Genomic DNA, 12,063 nt, shown 5'->3' with positions numbered 1-12,063 from the left:
TTGCCATTCTATTCCTAGAAACGAACCTTAGAGAAACATTCACAAATATGCACAAGGAAAAGGTGTAAGGATGTTCATTGTTACTATGTCGTAATAGCAAAACATTGAGCATAATCTAAATGTCCATCATGACGAAGAATTATGGAATACTATGTGACATGAAGTTAGACCTCAGGTATTGATGAATAAAAAAGTAAAATAAATTGATACATTGTTAACTGAAGTCTATATTCCAATTTCCTTAGTTTTTAACTAATATCTTTTTTCTATTCCAGGATTCCATCTAGGATAACACATTGCATTTAGTTGTCATATCTTCTTAGTCTCTTCTTGGCTGTGACAGTTTCTCATATTTCATTTAATTTATTTTTTATGACCTTGACATTTTTGAAGAGTACTGGTCAAGTATTTTGTAGAATGTCCTTCTACTGAAATTTGTCTTATATTTTTCTCATGATTAGACTCGGGTTATGGGTTTGGGGGAGGAAGACCACAGAGGTAAAATATCATTTCCATTATATCATATCAACAGTACATGCTATCAATATGATTCATCCCTGTTGATGTTCACCTTGATCATCTGGCTGAGGTTTCTCAACTGCAAAGTTATCCCTTTTTTATCTTTTCCCATACTGTATTCTTTGGGAGAAAATTATTCTGTGTAGCCAACCCTTAATGAGTAGGAAGCTGTGCCCCACCTCCTGGAGGGCAAAGTATCTATGTAAATTGTTTGGAATTCTTCTACATGAGAGATTTGTCGCTTCTCTCCCGTTTATTTATTTACTCAGTCTTATTAAATTTTTTACTATATTTCTTTGACTCTAATCTAAATATCTATCATTTTATATAATGAGTATATATTATGTAACGAATATAATGAGTATATAGTAATTTTGTGATTGTTTTGAAATAATGTTTTAGAGCTACTTAGATAACAAATCATTAATTTTGGACTTTGGAAATTAGGAGCATGCAAGGTTATCAGACAATGGAGTTTGAAAATACAGCTAACAGTGCACACATTCTATATTAGTAATATGTTATTTATACTATAAAAAATGTTTTACGCAAATATTTAATATCATTCCCTGCTCAGAGAGTGAGAAGGTTGCATCTTTAGATCAAAGAGAAGCAAACAGAAGCCTCTTCTGTGTATGCAGTTTCTGAGTTTCTTAACCATCATGACTTTGTGGCAGGTTGCAAGTTGCCAGCCTTCACTTTGCAAACTCTTGGGCCCCTTGTAGTGTCCTTAGAAATAATATGCGTATATCATACTTTTCCTGTATACAACCAGAAACTTTTCTTGGGATGGGATTTTTCAAATATCTCCTTTGAGAATTTCCTGACATAATTGCTAATTGTTCCTCCCTATGAAGCTAACTTAAAATTAAATTTTTGAAACTAAATGAGGAAGCTGTTAATAATTATTATAATGTAAAATTATCTGACCATTTCTGCTCTTTTATGTATGTTGTCAGTGAATTAATATTTTTTTTACATTGTGATTTCTTCCAGATATTTCAGTCAGCTTGTTAGCAGTCGTTGTCAGCTTTTGTGGTCTGGCCTTGTTGGTGGTCTCACTTTTTGTCTTCTGGAAGTTGTGCTGGCCTTGCTGGAAGAGCAAACCCGTGACTTCCAACATCAGTACTCTTCCACAGAGCGCTTCAAGTGCTCCAACTGAAGTTTTTGAGACTGAAGAGAAAAAAGAGGTGAAAGAAAATGGAAAGCCAGCACTAAAAGCTATTGAGCCTGCAATAAAAATCAGCCACACTTCCCCTGATATCCCAGCAGAAGTCCAAACGGCTTTAAAAGAACATTTAATTAAGCATGCACGTGTGCAAAGACAAACTACTGAGCCTACATCTTCATCCCGGTAAGGAAAGATCAAATATGTAAAGTTTTGTATGTGGTGTGTGTGTGTGTGTGTGTATGTGTGTGTGTGTGTGTTGTGATTTCATAAGAGAAAAAACTGAGGTGGGAAAAAAGAAAAGACAAACAGGAGAAATGAGAAAGATACAAGAAACAAATAAATAAGGACGGAATGGGTCAGACAGATTATTATTTATTGACTCTTTCTCTTGAAATATCATTAACTGATAGCTGCTGCTTATACTCTTTCAATTTAGTATAATTCAACCAATAAATATCGAGAAACCAGACATATCATTAAATGATCTAGAAGTTCACCATCAAAATCTATTAACAGAGATTGATGTTTAGTCTACAATTGTTAAGCACCGACACCATAAGCGTGGAACCGCTGGAAAATTCTGTTGCTTCTTTGAACTCACATAGAACATACTTTTATAATGGGCAAATAATGATAACAGAGCTTTGGTGAATGCCATGTGTGTACCAAGTAGTATACATGAAAGGAAGATACTTTTTAACTCAGCCTGGAATAATCAGCAAAGTTTGCTTGAATGAAAATAATTTGCCATAGTGTATTTCTAACTGTGTTAACTGTAAAGGAAAAAGAGAATCTTGTTAAGAGTCATTTTTTTTGTTTGTTTCTGCGAAGTATGGTCTTCAATCCTTATAATGAACAAAAACATGATAATAGCAGTTTTTCTTTGGTTCCCAAAAGTTGCAACTAGTTTTACCCTAGGGCAGGGTGAAATCAATGGTATTGGGTGGTAAATTGCTAATTAACTGACTTCCTAATCTTACCTTTCTACCTCTCTAAATTGAAGGTGCATCCATGCTTTCTGACTTGACATGCTTTCTGACTTGACATGCTTTTGTGGGTATAGACATCTGTCAAATTGAGAAACTGTGCATGGGTTGTGTTTGCTACTAGGATGGAAAGAATATTCAATGTATCTTTGATGAAATAAAAAAAGGACTGTATCCATCAATAAGTCCTCTTCTTCCTGAAATAAATTCCAGAGGTATAATAAGTAAGAGTAATTATTATTTGGGGGGATAATGAACTTGGGGATAAGGAAGGAAGATGGATGGGGGTATTTTTTCCATGTTATACTTTTCTATGCTATTTACATTTTATAATCAAAGTACGCCTCATACTGAGTTATTATTTTGACAAGTTTTCCTGAGCAGTGGCATTTAGGGAGATTTTTAATTTTCTTATCATTTTTATGTAATGTGACCTAATATATATGTTAAGTTAAATTTATTTATTATGGATATTTAACTGTAAAATAATTATCCCATGTGCCACTTTTTTAATGCCTACAGGTAAAAACGTTTTGAAATGATCTCAGGTGGTTACCTTACTATCACTACTCTCATCTCTGCAAACTGTGGCCACATCTTACATTTAATAAAGCCTTAAGACACAGAAATTTCAGGGTAAAAATATTCAATTAATCTAAAAACATTTTAAAAATATTAACAACAGTTATGAGTTTATATGAGCTCTTTATTCTTCAGAATTATTTAACTCTTTTAGTTGATGGTTATACCCTGTATAAGGACTTTCAATTAATGGAGACAAATTGATGTAAGCTATGGAAATAGCTTGGCTTTCTCTGCGCAAGTGTTTTTCTGAAAACCACAGAAAAGCAAAATACTGTCTCCAAAATATTATCTGTTGAATGTAAAGAGATATCTTATCTGATTATCCTTAGCTAGGGGAGAATGAAAGAATACGTACTGAAAATACATGTGTGAAGACTTGGGCGTGGATGCAGAATTGGTGTCTAGAAATAATATATAGTAGGAATGAAGGCACATCATTCAAGCTCTGGATTTCTCAGTAATTATCTGAACTTGAATAAATCAGAAAAAAAATTTTGTCTCAGTCTTAAAAAACAAAAATTGGATTGTATATATCTTATATTTTCTAAGATAAAAAGTAGAACACAAATTTATAGTTTTGCTAACACTTTGATGTCATTTCCTCTGCCTCTTTGAATTTTCTTGTTTATATGAGAGACTGGGAAAAAAAGAAAATAAATATTATTTTTCAGGGCTTATAATTTACTCACTATGCCAGGCACTCCTCCTGCAAATCCTCCACCAACCTGCATAAAGTAATTATTATTAATTATCCCCATTACTTGTGAGTTAACTGAAGGCCAGAGACATTAAAAAATTCACCCAAAGTCATGCAGCTGGCAAGAGTTAGAATCAAATTTATCTAGATTGATGAAAAACATTTTAAGCATTAAAGCCAAGGGGATATAGTTTTTCGCAACAAATATGTTAGTTATAAGTCTGCTGAGGACAGGTAGTTTGGAGGATGGCAATAGATGGCAAACATACTCTTTAAAGTTTTATTTGTCTCTGTACTTAAATAACATCCTGATTGGTCCAGAAGTTCCCAGCATTGCTGGGAAGTGCCATATTTTTTAAGTTCTCATCTACCTTTCCAAATACCTGGACTTTTGGTCCCATCAGCCTGCCAGGCAACCAAACGACCCAGCAGGCATCTGTGTATTTCTTCATTATTAACATTCTTCTAGCATCCATCTTATTCAGTGATATTTACTTCTGGGAATAGTCAGTATATTCTGCACACTCTTTCCACTCTGCAAACTCTGAGTAGCTGGGAAAAAATCGACAACATAATTCAAAGATAAAAACACAATACCAACTTCGATATGAAGAAATACAAGAGCAAACTGTGTAGTGAAGAATGCAGAATTCAGAGAATAGAAAAGTTATTTCCAGTTGAAACATGGAGAAGGGCCATTAAGTTTGGCTAAAGGACACTAGAAATTCACATAAAAGGCAGTTGTGAAGGGGTATACATCCCAGATGGAAACATTTTATGTGAAAAAACATAAAACAGAAAACCTTGCTAAGAAAGCAGCAGGTTAGTTACCTTAATCAGAATATAAAGTTCAGTGGAAGAATAATAAAAGATAAAGTCAGCTGGAATTAAAGTATGAGGAGGCCATAAAATCATGGCCAGGATTTTCAAGGTCTGTCCTGTCAAAATTTTTTGCAGCAGAAGAGTCCCTTGGATAAAGAGCTATGTTATAGGAAAATTAATTTGGCAAACATTGATAGGAGAGACTGTAGAAGATGACATCTGTTTTGTAACTAAAATAATAAATCAGGCATAATAAAAATCAGGACGTAGCAAACAACAACAAAAAAGACAGAAACCTGAGAAAAGCTGTTAAAGGAACAACAGATCCCTTATGAAAAATATTAAATGACACTTCAGTCTTTCCAAGTCTAGTCCAAACCTTTTAAAAGCTTGACATTCAACCCATTAGAACCTAATGATACCAAGCTATCATTACGGTGTTTTTGGAGGCTCCACATAACTCACACATATAGCTCTACATTGCTTTCTTAGGCAGAAAACCTGGCAAATTCACTTCTGTATTGCTCTTGAAACCTAGACAAGGCACTGTAAGAACTCAGGCTGTATCTGTTTAATAATAATAATAATAATAGTAAAGCAACAAATGAATTTGATGACTTCATCTTATCTATTCAAATGGATCTTTCATGGTTGCCAATTAGAAGGGTACTTGGTCTTTTTGTCATCCTCCTGTAGACCTCAACAGTCTACCTCTGTGCTTTTTGCTCATGTTGCTTCCTTTGTCTAAAATGATGATTTCTTTTTTATGTACTATAAGATCATTAAGGAAAATGTATCTGGGGATCTACTTTTTCTGTCCAATTATAAGCTATTATCCTTTATCATTTGAAACCAGTTACAGTCTAGCAATTAATTACTTATTGTCTTCATATTAAGCTATAGCTGTTTGCCAAACTAGACGTTAAGTTCTCAGAGAATAAGGTTGTCTAACCTAATTTCCATCACTGAATAGGTGCATAATAAGCATCAAGTGAATGCTTTTGATTGATTGATATTGCTTTACTTCACTTTGCTCCTTTAAAAGCAGTAGCAGGTGGTGAGATAAATTGCGCTCATATTATAAAGAGGTTAATGATGGTATACTCCCAGCCATGAGTATGAGGACCAATTTTCTGGGCATTCATTAGTGGTGTAAAGATGAGGTAAATAGTAAGTGGCAAAATAATTTATTGAGGATGAGGAATTATATAGGTTAGCCAATGTTTGCAAGGATTCTAAGTACCTACTGAAAATAATTAGGAAACCTAATGGTAGATCCAATGGAACATGAACAAAAGCAGGAAAATGTATGTGGAAAGAAGTCATTGACTCATATGTGCTGATGGATTTACAATTAGTTTTGGTTGATTAGAAAAGTAATTCTTAAAATCATCACACACAATGTCAGAAAGAACTTTCAATGTATACTTCTAAAAAATAAGTGAAGAATTATGTAAAACTGGATTGCATAGTTTTCTTTAAGAGATTTTTTAAAATTAAATTTCTCTAAAATGATAGATAGCAAAAATTGCAATTATCCATTCCAGGACACTATAAGAAACGGAAAACAGGATGGAACATCAAGTGAGAGTTTAAAAGGTATATGTATAGTTAACTAGGATATCCAGAAGCAGTGCTTGTCCAGAACAATGGGAGGACCTGAGATCTATGTCCTTGAAATAAAATTTCATAAATCATGCTGGGCAAGTGGTTGAGGTAGTTAAATAATCCCCTTCCTGAAACATATGCATTTGGTGTATGCACTAACTTCTTTTCTAAAATGAGATGATTCTGTGAACCAAAGTCAGAGACAGAACCTTACAAAACAGATGCAAACTTGGAAAGTTTGTTTTCTGGCACTGATAAATATTCTCTCTTCTTTAAAAGCACTAATTATAAATTGATTGGGTCCTCCTTCTTCATAGTGCACATAATGCTTGGGAGGTTTGATTCTGTTAGTCACAGGAATCTTAGGGTAAATTATTTTCATACAAACTTTGGGACACATTTCCTGAGTCCTAGCATATGTTATTATGAAATTCATGAAAAGATGAATAATACTGACTCTGCCATTAGGAAGGCCATTATAATTTAGTAAAAGGATTGGGGAATGGAAGACTATCTGAAAACAAGGAATTTCAATACACTATTTGCAGTATGCTCAAGATGTGGAGGTACAAACGAAGGGTCACCCAGAGTGGTAGGTGAATTCACCTGGAGGACTAAAACATTTTTCTCCAAAAGCTAGCTAAGCGCACCGGGAGGTTGGCTTATGTTAGCTAGCAGGATACTTCCAAGTAAGGGAAGGCCTAAATGACATACTGAGCATAGAAATTTGGAGTTAGAATACATAATTAAGGTCAAAAGAACTTCTAGACATCTAGTAATACTAAATAGAATGTTATTGGATTTATTATTTTGACAAGTTGTTCAGAGATTTTTATATATATATATATATATATATATATATATATATATATGGCTTCACTTTGTATTACTTCTCTTCTTGTAATATAAAATGTGTTCTCAGCACTTTATTTGTGGATCAAAAACTACCATACAATATTCTCCACCCTGATTACATTGGAGCATTCCTTTAAATATATATTATATCAAGAGCAATTGCTTATCATCTGTTATGATTTTTTACACTGTTTTTTAACATGGAGAAAGGTCATGGGGCAAGTATTTTCAGGGTAACTGAACATTTATTTCATTAATTGCTATTAAATGACAAGTTGCCAGTAAATTATTTGAACAGAATAGAGATAAGTTACTTAAATGAATTTTAACCATCCTATTACATAATTGAGAAGAAAACAGTTTTCCTCCAAACAGCTTTTATTATTATTGGATTGTTAATGATATGGCTAAATTTTTCAGGAGAAAATATTTAATTAACTTATTCAACCATATTCATTGAAAACCTGTTATATGCCAGGCATTTTTCTAAACAGTTGGTACACATTAGGAAACAAAACTCTCAAAAATCCCCACCACATTCTTGTAGAAAAGAACCAGACAACATAACCAAGTAAATAACGTGATGTATTAGAAAGTAATAAATTCTATAGAAAGTAATAGTGCAAAATAAAGAGATTGTAGGTCTAAATGAGGGGGACAGTGTTGCAATTTTAAATGTGATAGGATAGAATTTGCTGAGAAGGTGACATTTGAGCAAAAACTTGAAGAAATAGGTGGGTGGCCACGAAGGGTTCTGGGCAGAGCTTTCTGTGCAGAGGAGGCAGCCAGTGCAAAGGCCCTGAAGCTAGAACCTGCCATTTGTGTTTCAACTGCAGCAAGGAGGCCAGTGTGGCTATAGCAGACAAAGCAACATGGAGAATGCTAGGAGAAAAATCAGAGAGGTAGCAGGGGCTAAACCATTTTCTGTTTACTCTGAATAACATGGAAAGCCACTGGAGGGTTTTTCATCAGAAGAGTGGCATGATCTGACTTATGTTTTGAAAAGATAACTCTCTTGTTTTGAAAATAGACTTTGAAGGAAGCATAAGCATAGAAGCAGAAAAACCTCTACGAGGCTATAGTCCAGGCCAGAGGTGATAGTGGTTCAGACCAAGGAGATGGTCGTTAATGATGGTGAGAACTGGACGATTCAGGGTACAGCTTGAAGGTAGAACAAACAGAATATCCTGACAGATTAGCTGTGGCATATGAGTAAATAGTGAGTAGACAAGGAGAACTCCAAGGCTTTGGCTTGAGCCTCTGGAAAGATCAAGTTGAGATAGACCAGACTGAATGGGGTGATTTTGAGAGGCAAGAATGGGAAAGTTGGACCTGTTGAGTTTAAAGATCCTATTGTAAATGGAGATCCTATTATACATCTAAATGGAGAAGTCGAGGAGGCAACTGGATAATGACTGGAATTCTGGAGAGAATCTGTGACACTTACATAAATTTAGGGTCCACATATAGATGGTGTCCAGAGCCAGGAGATGGTATCTTCAAAGAAGTGAGTGTGGATAAGAAAGAGAAAACCAGAGATGAATCCCTGAGGTTCTCTAGTATTAAGACATCAGGAACAGCATAGTGGACTGAGAAGTAGAGACTAGTAAAGTAGGAGGAAAGCCAGGAAGGAATAACCTGGAAGCCAAGTGAAGAGAGTATGTGAACAACCAAGAGAGACTCTAATAAGACCAGGTGGGATGAGGACTGTGGATTTACCTGTGAGTTCAGCAATGTGAGGGAGACTTGTTGACATTCTCAAGAGCAGTGATGCTGGAGTTGGGCAGGTGAAAAGCTAATTAGAGGCAGTTTAATTAGAATGGGAGGAGATAGATTGGACAGTGAAAATACCGCCCTCAACTCTAAAGGAGTTTGCTGCAGATGTTTTAGAGAAATAGCAGTGCAGAGAGAGGAAAGTGGAGTGAAGAGAAGTTCCTTTAAGATAGGAGAAATAAGAATATGCTGTTATGCTGATGGCAATGATCCAACAAAGAGGGAGAATGAATGCAGGAATCAGAGAGGAGCGTGCTTGAAGGTTCCATGAGAGAAAATGGGATTTAGTATACAAGTGGAGGGGCTGGCTTTCGGTAGGAGCATGATGGGTGGGATGAGGAGGTACTGAGAGTCTGTGGAAGTTTTCTGCTCTTTGCTTCAATTGTTTTAGTGAAGTGGGAAGTAAGGTCATTACTGAGACTGGGAATGAGGAAGAAGATGATAGAGGTTTGAAAACAGGTGAGAAGGAGTGAAATCGTCTTCTTGAATTTAGGAGGTTGAAAGGGAGAATGGATTGCTGTGCAGCATTAAGGCCTACATGAGGAATGTGGTCTTGAATTTGAAGTGAAACAGTGAGAGTTGTTTTATGGTTTTTCTCCAGTCGTATTCACTTGCTCATGTGTAAGTGCAGCCATGATGGAGAGTTGAATTCAACCAGCGCTGTGGTTTTGCCCTGGAACAAAGAAAGGAGAGAGCAACAAGGGAATTGGGGATGTGTGTGTGAGAGTGGCTTTAATAATTAATCACTGGACTGAAACTGGGTAGAGAAGGAAAAATTATATTAAGGCACTGGTGATTATGAAATGGTGATAAAAATCTGTGGATTGGAGGTTCTAGTGAGTTAAAGTGTAAGCGGATCTGAGCTAGAAAGATAAGACCTGTTGATCAGAGAGAGGCATGCATCAAGTAATATTAACTATATTTAGCTAGCTGCTCTTAGATGTTCAGATAAAATGGGCAACTTTTTCCTTCTCCATCTGAAAGAGTACTGGATGGTGCTTTCCTATGTTTGAAGTGTAAGAATGGGATCAGTAATAATCAAATGAGCTGTACTGTGATTGGCTGGATAGTTGTGTGAGACTAAATAGCCACTTATCACTGTCATTCCAAAAGAGAAACAGAAGAAAAAAGAAAGCAAGAAGAAAAAGATCTGTGTTGTCATGGTAATAGTTTAACATTGTAATAATTAAAGCCTCTCTGAACTGACTAGCTGAACTGTAACTTAAAATATGCACTATTTACCCTATAATTAGGGCACTTGCTTACTAGAACAAAAACGTTACTACATTTGATTCCTGTTAGAAGGGGCTTTACAGCTGCACAATTATATTCAGGGGCACAAGAAAAAAATTACTGATTTTTAGGGAGAGGATAGAAGATTAAAATTTCATTATATTGAGAAGCATGAGTGAGTGTGAAGTTATGGAATGAACTTATGAAAAATGAGGAATTAACTTTTGGGGGTTTTTTGCTCACAAACATTAAAAATAATGTTGCATAAGTGAAAGTCATTTGGGTAGAAATATTAGATTATTTAATAAAATATTATAAATCTCTTAGGAACATTGAATATATAAACTGGACCCTTTTAACAATTCACAACATTATGTACTACCTGTATTCCTTTTTTAATTCATCGTATTTCCATAAGTGCTCTCTGACAGTTCTCCGACCCTAATTTAGCCCCTGATCCAGTATATCTGGGATAGATTCAGGGTCAAAAAACATTTCATAGCATGCTTAATGCATTTAAATGGGATTAACCTAAAGAAACATCACTTCAAGCTTTAATGAAGCTAGAGAGGTTAGAAAGATGTATTATTCATCATTTAATGGTGTTTCTTAATGATGTTTATTTTCAGTATTTTTATTGTAGGTAATTTTTTCACCTCCTCTTAAGAGGAACAACGTTTATTGATGAAAGATGGGAAATGGTTAAGACACCAATTCTATTTCAAAAACAAAAGTCAGTTAAGGACTTATATATATGTATATATTCACTTAGATACAGAAACTAAAGTATTGTGTCTTAAATTCAGTATAGTTTTAATTAGGAGCTAATTCCCTCATCTGAGATAAAGTAGTCCTAGTGTGTTTTTTTACATAGAAATAATTTTTTGATTATTAATTATTAACTTAATTTTTTTAATATAATACAGAATAAATTACCTTACAAATTCCACTTTGCTACTTAGTATTTTAAAAACTTGTTATTGCTTATCAAATAAGGACTGCAAAAACTATAAACTTGATAAGAATTTTGTACACATCTCATCATAATTTTACCTACAAATTAAACATTTTTGCTCCCTTTCAATTTATGGTAACTTCAAAGAAGTTCAAAATATCTCTCTAAAAAAAAATCTCCAGCTATTTTAACCAAGTAAACTTTGCATCTTAGTGATTAAATAATTATAGTATATGTTATGTTTAAGTGGGAAAACGTACATAAAATCATTTATTATTTTATGATTACTTAGAATGATTAATTTTTGGAATAAATTAATCAAATGGGATAACCATCACTATGACATTACAACATGCTGGTTGCGATCATAGCCACTAGACCCAGACTGCCTCAATCAAATTGGTCAAATTTCAATTTTGGCACCTGCCTACCCATGGAACTTTAAATTAGTTACTTACCTCTTGTGCCTGAGTGTCGTCATTTGTAAAATGAGGAACATAATGGTAAGTACCACATAGGGTTACATGAGGATCAAGTGAGTTGAAGAATTTATGGCTGTACCTGCCACATAACTAAGCGCTCAATATATTAGCCCTTATTGGCAAAATCTGAAGAGTAAGGTCACACTTTAATTTTTTATTGTGAAAATTTTATAGTGTATATGTCTTTCCTTTTTCCTGTCTTTTATTATTCTCCTTTATTTCATCCCATATTCTTATTGGATATCATTTTCTCCCATTCTAAATACTGGAATATCATATTTTTCCTTAAACCTGTAATTCTCTATGACAGGACCCTGAAGCCCTCTCTTTTGGACACTGGGGCTAAGCAGAAGGCTGAGGAAGAGATCATCCAAAAC

General features: G+C 34.6%; 1 protein-coding gene across 1 annotated transcript in view; it reads left to right on the top strand.

Moving 5' to 3' along the window:
- The window catches only part of SYT10 (synaptotagmin 10), a 58,207-nt gene that overhangs the window by 15,577 nt on the left and 30,567 nt on the right, over nucleotides 1-12,063 (top strand). Inside the window, exon 2 of the mRNA XM_033117427.1 lies at nucleotides 1,516-1,873. Coding sequence (XP_032973318.1) covers nucleotides 1,516-1,873 — 358 coding nt within the window. The remainder of the gene's footprint in view (nucleotides 1-1,515; nucleotides 1,874-12,063) is intronic.

The sequence above is a fragment of the Rhinolophus ferrumequinum genome, chromosome 10 (genome assembly GCF_004115265.2).
Source record: "Rhinolophus ferrumequinum isolate MPI-CBG mRhiFer1 chromosome 10, mRhiFer1_v1.p, whole genome shotgun sequence".
NCBI classification, from domain to species: Eukaryota; Metazoa; Chordata; class Mammalia; order Chiroptera; family Rhinolophidae; genus Rhinolophus; species Rhinolophus ferrumequinum.
The sequence above is the reverse complement of the archived record's forward strand: the minus strand, read 5'-3'. Positions and strand labels throughout refer to the sequence as shown.